Genomic DNA, 14,534 nt, shown 5'->3' with positions numbered 1-14,534 from the left:
TCAGGAATCTGAGACATAACCACATCACACACTGCAGTCACTACAGAGAAACGTTTGCTTTCACACTGAAAACTCCTAATATGGAGTTACACTGTACTGTGTCACCGCTGCATTTTACTTGGGAGTACTTCAGCATTTTATTGTTGTAGTGTGAGCTGTGTACAGCAGAGGGAAGCACAGAGCAACTGAGTGCGCTGTTGTCATATTGATGGAGCTGCTACACTAAGCTAATTAGTATGGCTGCTTCAGTGTGTGTTGGTTTGTGTGTATGTGTAGCTGCAATTTCAAGTGTTCCTGGAACTAATCAATTGAGGCAGAGAAGCGAGGAACAACAGGGTGAAGAGGAACGAGGAACACTGGTGGCAACTTCCTTCCCATGATGCTCTCTGTTTGGCAGTGGTAGGCCTGCACAGTGTACTTTGGCACTGGGGCTGTCAGTCAAGAGTAAACAATGTGGGAGGTCAGACTTTTAAAAATAACAATAGATCCTGTTTGTGCTCTTCAGCAAGTCAAGGTTCATTTGTGCACTTCAGACTTTGAAGGACCTGAGGAGAGGCCCTATGTGCCGTGATAATTAACTACAGACAAACAGAGTGAGGGGACTTCCTCTATCAAGAAATGAAAAAAAGAAATTGAAGAAAATATGTGTAAAGAAAATAAATACTAATTAAAAATATATTTGAGGATGGCACAAAGCCATTAAATCCATCACAAAGATGTTGTCATGTCGTGTACTTGTGACTGTAACACTGCAGACCGTCTTCTAGCCAATCACTGTACAGTAGGTCCTCTCGCTTTGACATGCAGCTCTAGCACCCTCTTTTGGACTGTGTAAATGTGTCCCAGGAAGTCATGAAAGTGTGACAGTGAGAATGCATGCACTATACCAAGAATCTATCACTAGACCTGAATCAGTTAAATGAAATTCTGCTAACATTAATTTTATTATTTACATGTGAAAAGGCCTTAAGAGGCATTAAATTAATACAAGAAAAAACTTTAAAGATCTGCAACACTTATCTGCCACTATTTTTTACTGAACTTGACACTTACTTGCACTTCACAATCAAAATGTTTTATATGAACAAAATTAATTAAGAGTTAGTCTAGTTATTAGAAATATACCCACATCCATCCTTTGTCATGATACACTTATTTCAGTTCAATGTAGTAAAAAAATATGTTGCAATATGATGTTGATGATTTCATTGAGGACACTGAAGTTTTATTACTGGCTACTTTTAGGTCAACAAAATTAATGAATAACCCAAAAATAAGTAAATGATTTGGTATCTCTCTAACAATTTTTTTTAAATGCTTTGAAGCTGTATCTATTTTCGGCTTATATTTGAAAATAAATTGGTAACGCATCATTTTATGGGGCTGTAATTTCACAATCATTTTCCAGAAATGTACTTGAAAATTGCCATTTAATCAGGGACGAATAGGGAAAAGCAAAGTGCTGAAACAGAATTTAGTTTATAGCTTAATATGAATGTCCTTGAAATTTCTAATTTAAATAAAACTTGCAGAAAATATAATTGACCTTCTATAATCAAATAAAAGACTTTTAACTTATTTTACTTTTTCTTGGGGCTATGTTGGCAGGACTTTTACCTCTGACCTCAGTATTTCCATACAGTCCTGGTAATTTAGGTCCTTTATCTGCTGTATCACGCCAATAAAAACAGATTAGAAGTGAACTAAATTCAATTATCCCCTGAAGTCATGCTACCCAGCCCCAACCCCCCCACCCCAGTCTTTCTTAATTTATGTCTTGATGATAATAGAAAAAGCCCTCTATTCAATATTCAATCAACAAATCTGGTTGATCTGTTAGGAAACAGGATGCACTCATCCGATTGTGCAGATGTCTGTTCCTTGTCAGCCACAATCTGTCTTCAGCCATGTCACAAAAAACTTTAAGCTTAAATTTAGCTTTACCAACTGGCAGACCTTTGGCAGGCCAATCTTTTTTAATTAATGTTTTAATTATCCAGCACAATCTAGCAGCAGCAATTCTGTATGTCAACCCCTCCCGACTTTAGTTTTATGAGCTAATAAAATTCAGAAAATTAAACAAACTGTCAGTTCCTCCGAATCCGGTATCACACAACTTGATTGTATCAACCTTGGAAGGAGATGTGCAGCATCTGAAAGCTAACAGTAAGTGCTTCATTCACGGACCTTAAAGACCACAAACCAAACCAGACATTTCAGTGAAGCCTTTTAGAATTTAAAATGCAAATTTCACATGATGACAGTTACACAATTCACCCTCAGGATATATGAAGAATTGGAGGATTTATGTCTCAGTAGGATTTAGAAAAACTCCATGCGTTAATCTTCAGTTGGTTACGCTGTTTTTTATGGTTCTCTCTAAAGAGTCCTTGAGACAGCTGCAGCTGATTCATAATGCTGCTGCTGGAGTCCCCACTAAGACCACAAAGTAGATCACATCTCTCCAGGTCTCAGATCTTTAAAGTGGCTTCCTGTTTGTCAAAGAGTTGAATTACAACCGCTTTAAAAAGCCCCGGTTCTGATCTGTTGATACATTATGACGACATTATGCATCACATATCTAGAATTAACTCCAACTTTTTCATATCTTGCATTGCACTGTAACTGCACTGTTTATCTGTCATATTCTATTTTAGCTTATTTTATCTCCTTGAATTGTCTTTTTGTTGAAAGGTGCTACAGTTAATTGGTTGCCCGCACAGCACTGTTAATGTTGGCATGAAGTTGCCAACTCTTACTAACTCTAGCTTTAAGTTAGCCAACCAAAAACTTAAAAAAACCTATATATTTATATTTATACCTTTGTTTGCCTCCAGATCCAGATCGATAACCTGCCTTTGGTCGGTGCGATCTGGGTGTGCTTATTGATGAAGGAGAGGCTTGTTATCATTTAATTTTCTGTGAAATGTATTTTTGTCATATAATGTCAGTGACATGTCTGCAGAGCTCAAACCTTCTGATGCTGTAACACTTGCTAATGGTCTATATAAATGTCAGAAGATCAGTCAGTCAATCAGAATTAAAGATGTCATTTCAAGTTTCACCAGGTAGATTCAGCAAGAAACACAGTAAAAAGAGCATTTTACATGTTGATTTCAATTATTTGAATGTGCACCAAAGGGGATGTGCTTCATTTACACATAAGCAAAAGTCAAACAAGAGATCTGCTGTCAGATGTTACACCCAGGTTTCTGGCTGCAGAATTAATGTTTTTAGATATGGAAGTGAAACTGAAAATTGTTAAGATATTTTGAGATGAACACATGATGTACCTGGACATTGTATTCTACCATACCACAAATACTGACTCAGTATTGCCCCAGTCCACATTTTACATATATGAGGGGCATATTGTGATATTTTATTGTAATATCAATATGTGTATATAACATTCGATATGGACACAGTATACTATATGAGGCAAACGCAAGCTCAGTATTTGACCTGGCAAAAAGCATATGAAAACATCTCCAGATATGATCCAGATACTGCAAGAATTACAAAAGGATATCTCCAGATTCTTGGGATTTTGGCACAGTCTGTTATACAAATAAACTAGCCTTGCCAAGAAGACCATGTTTGGAAATGAACTGATCAAATCTTTGACAGCTGACTTTTTACTGTATATACCCTGAGGTACATCAGGTACATCAGCCCATTATATCACAGAGACAAACAGCAGGCTCTGTCTGCACAGACCGGGGCCAGTCTGGTCAGCCTGTCTGCCTCGTGTCTCAGTCTGGAGAACGAGTGCTCACCCATGGCTGCTCATGCTGCACCTACCAGTGCTGTGGGGTAAACAGCCGCTGTGATCTCCGGCTGTAGCTGCAGAGTGTCTGTGGTCTCCCTTTGTGGAGTCAGAGCCAGCAACATTGATCTGGGCTCCACTCTGCTGAGGATGGTCTCTGCTAATCAGGTCTGAACGCTGGCCCACGGGGGCTAAGGTCAGTTATAGACGTATACACAAACACACTTAGGACACCCCATTGCAGTCATGTTAATATCAGTCCATAAAGCCTGTAAAGCACAAGACTCCTGTGTTGTAGTGCCTTGCTGCCTTTGTCCGGCTCTGTTGTCAGGGCAGAGGTATGTTTGGCACGACGGGGCTGCCCCTAAACCCTCCTGGATCCAATGAATGAGAGGATGGACGGAGGCAAGGGAGGGACAGCAAAGGAAATACACTCATCATCGCATTAAAGGAGAGCAGGACATAGGGGTCGAAGAAGAGAGATGGAGGGAGGGAGAGAGTGAAGGGGGGGGGTTGGGGGGTCGGTGCAGTAATGCAGTCTTTGTTCTGGTTGGTGTGACTCACAAAGCCTTGGTCGGGGCAGCCCAGCTTAGTTACCGTTACCAAACAGAGAGAATAAGGAGGGAGGAGTGTGTGTGTGTGTGTGTGTGTGTGTGTGTGTGTGTGTGTGAGGACTGGGGGAAGTTTTTGCAACGCAATCAAGCCGTACGTCTTCTGGTTCATCCAATCATGTAATTTCAACACAGCTTTTGCTCCTCTGTCTTTGCTTTCATTAGATTAGTTTTTTGGCCGTCAGTTCATTACAGGCACATTATAGTTGTACAATCAGCTTGTCACACTTGGTTACATGGGAGTTTAACCCAACCCTTAACCAACATGGATGTCATGACAATTTTATGGTAATGTGAAGAAAAAACTAATTTCTAAAATATTATAAAATCACTTTTTATACAAGTTGAAATCGGAAGATGTGTCCTCTTTGTGGGATATTGTACAGAGATCACTCTAAATAGCGTTTAGCGGAAAAGTGCTGATGACGGCAACGCTGGGCAGTGGGATGATCCAGACTGAAATGTCTAGATAACATATAACATTTGCTACAGTCGTATGCATCATAATCCTTAACTGGGGTGGTTTGGGAACCGGTGGGTGACTGGTTCAAGTCCACCATGAACTATGGTACGGAGTGTGGACTGGTACTGTCGAGGTGCCCCTTCGATTAAGGCCATTTAATGGCTGACCATCTTGCCCCATATCTCCACATTTGTATATCCATGAGCCCTGTGTATGTATGTGATTGCACATTTCAGGTGAGGAAAATGTCCTAGAAACTAGAGCCTTTTCATGCGTATGAAATTTTATGTTATTGTAGTATATCATAAAACCTTAATCTGAATTTATCGTTTACCCCAATTGACCTTTTACCCATAATGGTCTAGTAAGTGTTTGTTTTTCTTTCTCATTCTCAGGAAACTCTTTAAGAAGATTTAAGAACACTCACTTGCCAACTAATGAAGCAACACCAGCTGACTAAATAAAGGAAAATAACCTACTGGAATTATGTTATGAAACGTCATTAAGGAAACATGTTTTTATCACAATGTGTGACTCATACACCTCGACACCAACAATCAAGAGGTTAAAGACATCTGGTGGTGTCTAATGTATTGTGCGTGTGTGTGTATGTGTGTGCATGATCAGCATGTATATGTGTGTGTGTGTGTGTGTGTGTGTGTGTGTGTGTGTGTGTGTGTGTTCAGGTTATGCAGTAAGCAGGATGTCCTGTCCTCCCTGTTGCTATTGTGGAGTGGTCAGCCTGCCAGACGCAACCCCCAAAGACCACTTCCCTTCTGTCAAGTGCTTCTCTCTCTGTCGCTCACACCCACCCACACACACACACACACACACACACACACACACAGACACACACACACACACACCGCCCCATGCCAGCCTGAACACAATGGGAACCTGTCCAACACCGCCCTGTCACCTAGCTAAAAATAACTCTTTTGGGAGCCTCACACATGAAGGTTGTATCGTAACAATAGTGTGGCAGGACTCAGCCGAAATAGCTCTATGCTGTTATTCTGAGGTATCACAACATCGCCAGTAATAGTGTATGTCATCCCCATTTTGAACTTTAATTATACAGTGAGTTTTTTTTTTTTTTACTGATTTAAGATTATACATATAGTTAGTACACAGATGAAGACACTTGTTAGTCTCACCTGAGGAAGATCAGTCTCTCTCTGATGAATTAAGAATATGAATATGAAGATAGGATTGGAGTATTAGCAAACAGTAACAGAATTATTGGAGTTTCTTTTATCTTTTCACAGCATGTTATTTTCCATCTAAAAAGTATGGATAAAGATACTTTACTAATAAAGTAGTAATATTACAATTTAATGCTCAGTTACAAGCATTTGATATTTAATTATACTTACTTTAAAAGGAGAAAGTTACAAACCAAATGTATTTAAAGTAAAGTAGCCATAATAGAGAACCAGCCCTTTCAGACTGTTATAGATTAAAGTGTATTATTATTATTATTATTATTATTATGGATGCATTAAAGTATTAGAAACATGTAATGTTATTACATAAGAAATTATTATTTTATAACCAGGGCCGTGTCCAGAGGGCCACCCCTGAAATCTGACATTATCCTCTTCCCCTCCACACTGTTTTCAGTGGCTGTAGCAGGCTCCGGTTTAAAGCTAGAATGAACATAGTGGTTTCATATGGAACTAGATGGCCTAACGCATCCACTGGCACAGGCATGTCAGGAAAGGGGCTAAATAACGCTCCACAGCTTTTTCTCCTATTTCTGCATACTGGGTTGCGTAAACAGTACTGGAATTGCGTAAACTCAGAATGACTACAAAGTTGAGACACATACTTCATCCCACGCCTGCATAAGTCAGTGCCCCACTTGTGCCACATCAGTCAAAAAAGTCATAGAAAGTAACCCAGTGGTCACTGTGACAGCAGAAGTGTCTCTTATCACATTAATATAACGTTACAGTGAGGTTATTACCTATAATAAAAGTGTTTTTAGGTCCTAATAAGCTGTGAGTTCTCCAGCTGATGACACCAGCCTGTGTCCACCCCCCTCTCCCTCTACACAATCCCCTATTCACCCTCTCCTCCTCCTCCTCCTCCTCCTCCTCCCTGCTGCCCAGCCGAGGTGCTATTGTCTCGTTTCCTGTGGCCGTGCGCGCAAGCAGCTCTCCGCGCACAAACGCGCGCACAAACACCCCGGGTGAGCAGGCGCGGTGGATGTGATGCGGTCCCGTTTCTAGCGGACGGACTGGACTAATTGAAGAACTCTCGCCTGCAGGATTTGTTTTGTCGCTAGCCAGCTTAAAAGCGGTTCCATGACTTCTTGGTGATATTTGGGTGCAGTTTGACTCGGGAGAGGCTGAGCAGCACCAAAAACATCGGAGAGAAAGAGTATGGAGTTTTTCTTTTGACAGCTGCGCCGCTGCCGGACTGACAAACATCAGTGACCAGGAGGTGAGCTGTCACCATCCATTCAGCTGCCAGTAAGTCTGCTCTGCTTTGTCCTCTGACAATAACATTTTTGTGTAGTTGACAAAAAAACATGTTTTGTCTTTAGTTGAGGACATGTTTTGAGTAGCTGCTTTCCACATGAGAGGATGAACGCACTGGTGTAGCCACAAGTTTTTTACTTATATGCCAGTGGTATAGAGCTGACAACATGTATACATAACTTAGATTGGCTGTGTATGACCAGGCTTTCAACTGTTGTGGTTTAAGGGACAAATAAAGCCTCTCCATACAGGATAATAGTGAAGTAGGTGGGTTAATTGAGATACAGTGTAATTAAGATCTATACACAACCCTACAAAACTGAGCATTTTCTGATAAGATTTGGACATTTTAAAGGATATTGTAGATTTAACATCTATCACAAAATGTGTTTGGGGACACAAAACAACACCTTTCATTTAGGGTTTCACAGTATGGTAAAAAGGCTGCACTTTTATTGAGTTCATTGATCCCAGGTTGACTGCTAAACACGCCACTATTAAATACTAAGAAAACCATTAATATTCACATTTTTGTGAAGTGCTTCAAAATTGCACAACGAACGCCAATTCTGTTAATTGAACTGTTTCAGCTCTAATAAAAATATAACACTATAAACCTTTTAAAGTAGTAGAAGTAGTGTTCATGATATTGGGGCAGTGTGATGTATAATGAGACATGATTTCTGATTAGAAACATACTCCATAAGCTCTCCAGGCTGTAAGCAGTGAAGATGTCCACTCCAAGCCCGGTTGTCCTCCACCTTCATCTCTCCCTGCCTTCTTCCTCCTTGCATGTGAGAGAAAGGAACAGCTGGATGTGAGCTGAGCCTGAACTCGATCCGTTCAGATCAGCGGGTCCCAGAGGCCTGTTTCTGTCACTGCCGCGGCTGACTGCGGGGGGAAACCCTTTAACTGTGCAGCTGTCCACGACCTGTACATGAAATCTATACACACATGCACTCAGGTCTGAAATCCCTCGGCAGGACTTCTATAAGTCCTCAAAATATTTAAATGTGTCTCTGCTACAAGTTTGAAGTCGAGATTCTTGTTTCTTTCAAACATAAACTGTATAGCAGCCAATTTCAGTGTTCTATAGACTCGGCTCCCTGCAGAAACAACATCAGCTGAAAATGAAGCCGGCACTGTCAGAGGTCCTGGGACTGAGCCACGGTACACAGAATCCTACAGTGTGTGTGTGTGTGTGTGTGTGTGTGTGTGTGTGTCTGAGGACTGGCACATGTAAGTGTTTTCCTGCTTGTGTATGCACGTGTGGAGACTTGTGCATATGTAAGTGTGTGTTTGGTGCAGACGGGTACAGTGAGAGTATTGTGAGGGCCGGTGGAGGCTTTCTGGGAGGCGTGTGAAAACGCAGTAAAGATGTCACACTGCAGCTGGCACAGGAGAGGCCTGATGGACTGCTTATACTCACAGCGTTGCCTTTGTGTGTGTGTGGTGAAAAGACATATAGAGTGAATCTTATCCAGAGACACTCACGCAGAGTTTTACAGGCGATGCCAAAGGCCGACCACCTCACTGCTGCTTTAGCTCTGTTGCATAACACAAGATAAGGACAGTTTAGCTTGTTAAATCGGGTGCTGTAGGGATTTCAAATTGCATTCCCATAGCTTGAAGTCTTACAGATAAAAAGATAAAAGATTGGTCAAAATCAAAACGGCAGAGGCCGAGATGTCCTGAGGTTTTAGTTCATAATACAGGTCAAGCTCCAAAAATGCTGGACAGTGTCATCACAGCCTCTTTCAAACACACAGGATTTTACAGAGCGCCCTCCAAACCTACATGAGACATTATACAACTGTTTTCACATGCTGTGCAGTGCTCCTCATGACTGAAACTGATGTGTTAAATTGGTGGAGTTTCCCTTTTAATACTAAGTTAGAGAAGCTGTTTTGGCTGAGACTCATTGAAATGTTCACAGATTCAGTCCAGTACTGTATCATTTGTTTGACACATGCCTTTGCGGTTCAGTTTGTACGATATTTACGCCAGGAAAAACTACTGAGCGTGCACTGTGAATTACAGTGTGTCAGTGTTTGTGAATGTTTACACAGCGTTGTAGTTGTTTATGTTTACTTGCACAGTAGGTGCAATGAGATAATCTGTGCCTTCTACACTGAAACAGAACTTTGTTGTGCTGCTTAAAGGTCCAGTGTGTAACATTTAGGAGGCTGTATTGGCAAAAATTGAATAAAATATTCATAACTATGCTTGCTATGCTATGCCACCCCCACAGATATATATAATTGCCACATTAAAATCCCTAAGGAGGCGTCTTCTCCAAAATTCCAAAATCTATGAATATGCAAATCTTGGTCAAGTTTTCCTGCTGGACACAAGATGTCTCCTACTTCACTATAAAGATCATTCTGTATGTGCACTGGCAGCTACATCTACAATACACTTGTATAAGTTGCTTACTGGATCAGGCTTGACTTCCAAACTTGTGATGTCAGAAATCATGCTCATAGGCCCATTAATGTAAAAAAATATCCTTCTGGTGTCACATTCAACTGCAGGAACAAGAAGAAAAAAAGATTTATGAGTGGAGGGGGACTTTAAAAGATGCCATGATCATAAAAAAATCAACATATTAGTATTTAATATGTTGTCTGCTGCAGTATAAAATCACAAACCTGCAATCATGTAGTTGGTGTAGTGTACAATGTGTAACAAAGAAATGTGTAATTTCTCATTCAAGTCTTTGACTGGATCCAAACTTTTTTTGTCAAGCAACAAGTCAACACATCAGAAAAGTACATATGTAATTATTTGAATGAATCGGTCATTAACCTTCTGAAAACGGACCTCCGGCGGCCGGCCGGGCATTTTTTGCCTCTTGTATAATCATCCTAATTTTTATGATGGGAGCCAAAACTCAACAAAAAAGTTTATTGTGTTAAGAGAGATAACATAGTTAGCGCTCTGCAAACTCAACACTTTCCCAACAATCTAATTCCTGTTCTGACATCACACATTCACACAAATATTGCTTCAAGTAAATGACTAGAAAATGCATTGTCTTTCACAATGTCAAATCATTCTGATTGTTCATGTCTGACAACAAAACTATTGTGTTCCTTCAAAACGTTGCTCTTTATTGGTGGGAGCAGCTCTGCAATGCTTTGTACCAAGCCGACATGCTGATTTATTTACTTCCCCCAGTTGGAACTCAGCCTTAGATACTTTCTGTACTTGGCTTTCACATTGGGTTCATGAATGAATGTATCTGAAGTGTGTTTTGCCTCCTAATCTACAGTACATGTTTCTGTCTCTGGCAGCCATTTACCTCTCACAGTCCTGATGACAGCCTGAGTGCCGCATGCCACACTGCCATGTGAATTAAAACCCTGTGGACAGATGAGACTATTTATACTGACAGATAACACATGAACAGCATAAAGACACACACTCACAAACATGCAAATACACTGAATGTCACATATGTATACGTATTTAATAATCCTATGTATAAATACATAGGATTATTAAATACGAGGATCTATTGGCAGAAATTGAGTATAATATTCAAAGGTTTGTTTTTGTTAATGTAGAATTGCCTCCAATGTGGAACTGTCACGTTTCTACAGTAGCCCAATCCAATTAAATGTATTTGTATGGCGCCAAATAATAATAGAAGTTATCTCAGGACACTTTTCAAATAGAGCAGGCCCGAGACCGGAGGGTGAAGCGAGGGAGTTGCCTCTGCAACTACACCACTAGATACCACTAAATCCTACACACTAGACCTTTAAGATTTATGTTTATGTAACTCAGAATAAATGTCTGCCTTCTATACACTTAAATACACTAAATCTGTGCTTGGTATAATGGTTAAATGTGCTTCAGCTTATGGAGGACTTGAGCTGTTTGCTTTCTTGGTCAGTAACCTTTATAGTGAGGAAGTGACCGTGTGTTTTTTTTCTTTCTCTCCACAGGATGACTGACCAGCCCTGCAGGCCTGCATCCTGACTGTCTCTGCCTCCATTTGTGTGTCTGAATGTCCAGCATGACTTGGAGGGGACTCAACTGGTGGATCCCCTGCTGATACTTCCGATCCCCAGATATCAGCCCCGACTTCCCCCTTTCCTGACGACTTTGGTGTACACTTCCCTCCCTGTTTAAGCCGTCAGCATGGCTAGCCTGGTGCTCAACGAGACTGGAATGGAGGACTGCGGCATTGACGACTCCTTCAAGTACAACTTGTACTCGGTGGTCTACAGTGTGATCTTTGTCTTAGGCCTGATCACCAACTGTGCTGCCCTCTTTGTATTCTGCTTCCGGATGAAGATGCGCAACGAGACCACAATGTTTATGACTAATTTAGCGTTATCAGATTTAGTATTTGTTTTTACACTGCCATTCAAGGTCTTCTACAATGTTAACCGCCATTGGCCATTTGGAGATGGACTGTGTAAGGTATCAGGAACAGCCTTCATCACCAACATCTATGGCAGCATGCTCTTCCTCACCTGCATCAGTGTAGACCGCTTCTTGGCGATAGTTTACCCTTTCCGTTCCCGCTCCATCCGCACACGGAGGAACGCAGCGCTGGTGTGCGCCGCCGTGTGGCTGACCATCGTTGGAGGAGGAATATCTGTGACCTTCTTCTCCACCATTAACAGCAAACACAGAGCCACTACATGCTTTGAGGGCTTCTCCAAGAGCACCTGGAGGACCTACCTGTCCAAAATCACCATCTTCATCGAGGTGAGTGAGGAGTAGGGGTGTCACGATTCTCCAAATCCTCAATTCGATTTAATTTTCGATTTTAAAGTCACGATTCGATGCAATTTTCTTTTTTTTCATATTACTATTAATGCATTCCTTATATGTTATTTACTGTTTTTGGCCTTTTCCTATTCTGTTTCGGAGGGCTTTTATTTTGAAACCGTTCCAACCGCGAGGTTGTAAACAGAACAAACATTAAACAGAGATGTGAACATAGTGAAATGAAACAACACAGAATGATGATTTGATTGTTTCAGCACATTCCGAAGAGACCCAAGGTTAGTGTTCATGGAATATGTACTTATCAATGTGCATTTAAGCCTTAAAGTAATTTTGGACTGTAACTAGATCATCTTTTCACTTGCTAAGTTGAGTAGGCTAAGTTAGTGTTAATTGACGTGAATGAACGACAAAATACTTCCACACTGGTGATTTCAGAGTAGCAAGAGGGGCTTCGATTTCGGTCGGTTGATGTGTATTTTTTAACTGGCTGCAGCCTAAAATTAGAGGAGTGTTGACGCCGCAGTTCAGCATGTATGTGTGTTTTTGCGTCTTGGCATACATGCTGGACGTGACATTGGGGGTGTGGCTGCATCGTCGATTCTACCTTTGAGTTCGAAGTTCGAGATTGAGATGTAATTTCGATCAATCGAAATCGTGACACCCCTAGTGAGGAGAGACACAAATTAACATACACACCATTTGTACACTTTTTATTATGTTAACCAGACATAACAGTGATGTTCTACTGTGTAATGTTATGTTACATTGTTTGTTATTTTCCAGATTGTGGGGTTCCTTCTCCCCCTCCTGGCCAACTTGGTATGTTCCTCGCTTGTTCTGCATACTCTTCGGCGTCCGGTGACCATTGGTCATGGCTGTGACAGCAAGAGACGTGTCCTACGAATGATTTTGGTCCATCTGGGCATCTTCATAATCTGCTTCGTCCCTTATAACTCGATCCTCTTTCTGTACGCCCTTGTGCGGACCCAGGCCCTGGCTAACTGCGCGGTGGAGCGCTTTGCCCGGACTCTTTACCCCATCACTCTGTGTCTGGCCTGCCTCAACTGCTGCCTGGACCCTGTGGTCTACTACTTCACCTCAGAGAGCTTCCAAAAAAGCTTGACCATGGGAGGCAAAGGGTCCGGCTCCCGGCCCGAGAGTATCCCCCGCAGCGACACTGAGACCCAGGACACAGCAAACACACTCCCCAGAGACACACACACTCTGGCCAGCAATGGAAAAGACTCAAAGACGTCTGAGAGTCAGTTCTGACTCAGCAGGGAAGAAGGACGGTAAAGAAGGACAGGGTGGATTTGACAGGAGCCCTGAATTTGAAAAAATAAAGCAATCAGCTGTTTGGTCCTGGAAGTGACAAACACATAACTCAGCAGATTAGTTAAGTCCTGAAGGTAAGTCCTGAGGTATGGCCTGGGCTTTACGGATTAATCCACCACTGGAGAGCAGAGGAATGTATCTGTGTGTGTTTATTATGAGAGAACACTACAGGGACCAGAGACCCAGCCACATCAGGACTATTGTCCAGAGACATGCAGAGACAAAGAAAAGAGACCCCATCGCATCATCACTCAGGCTTAACACACAGAAACATTCACAGATGCACTGGATTGTGGATAAAATGGAGATTTCCGTCCACATTGTTGAAATATGCTGTTTAGTACTTTTGTAACACGCTGAGCCCTTAAGTTTTATTATTATAAAGTTAAAGCTTTCACATTCTATCATTTTAGACATTAATGTTATGACACTCTTTACCCATTGTTATCATAACACAGCAGCGCGCTGACCTGCTCAGTTAAATGTGTCTTATGTTGAAGTTTGAGGCCATTAAATGTCTGTTTTGAATCGCTTTCGTGGCTTCATTTATTATTTCTGTCCCCCGCCTCATGCCTTTTAGTTTAGTCAAACATAAAATTAACTGGCCTTTGTCAGCATGACTGTAGGTTTGAACTCATGGGGGAGTTTTTCTACTCTGTCTCCTCCATTTTCATGAAGCAGCCAGTGCGATCTTGTTCTCGGCAGCTCTGATCCAGCCGAGGACCTTGGCCTGTGTGCTGTGTCACAGGCCAAATGCTTATTATGACTGGAGCAATGGTCCATTGTTTGCTTCTGAATGAGGTCTCTCTGTCTTAATCTGGCCTTAGACTGTAGATCTGCTCAGGGTCTCTTACACGCAGCAGTGCGCACACACTCCAAAGTACGAGTGACAAAAAAAATCATCGTGTTGAGCTGCACGAAACGCGAATCAGTCATTCGTCAGTGGATCCAGGAGTTTGGTTTGATTTATGGGCCATTTAGTGAACACGTCTATCCAAAAGAATTTAAGTATGATATTGCTACATAAACTTTAATGATGCAGGACCCCAGGACGGACAGCAAATGGCAAAATTGCAGTGAAATCAAACTTTGCTGATAAACTGTCTTGACTGTGTTTTGAG

General features: G+C 41.5%; 1 protein-coding gene across 2 annotated transcripts; it reads left to right on the top strand.

The window, feature by feature from the left end:
• The first annotated feature begins 6,984 nt into the window (after positions 1–6,984).
• Positions 6,985–13,946, top strand: lpar4 (lysophosphatidic acid receptor 4). 2 transcript variants are annotated; one of them, XM_051420741.1, is made up of 3 exons: positions 6,985–7,291; positions 11,283–12,054; positions 12,862–13,946. In XM_051420741.1, exons 2-3 carry the CDS (start codon positions 11,479–11,481, stop codon positions 13,348–13,350), a joined length of 1,065 nt encoding a protein of 354 aa, XP_051276701.1. In that variant the 5' UTR covers positions 6,985–7,291; positions 11,283–11,478; the 3' UTR covers positions 13,351–13,946. The 2 variants fall into 2 exon arrangements, with proteins under 2 accessions (XP_051276701.1, XP_051276700.1); XM_051420740.1 differs by having other exon boundaries at positions 6,985–7,320.
• Positions 13,947–14,534: the final 588 nt, after the last annotated feature.

Source organism: Dicentrarchus labrax, unplaced genomic scaffold, assembly GCF_905237075.1.
Source record: "Dicentrarchus labrax unplaced genomic scaffold, dlabrax2021, whole genome shotgun sequence".
Lineage (NCBI taxonomy): Eukaryota > Metazoa > Chordata > Actinopteri > Moronidae > Dicentrarchus > Dicentrarchus labrax.
The sequence above is the reverse complement of the archived record's forward strand: the minus strand, read 5'-3'. Positions and strand labels throughout refer to the sequence as shown.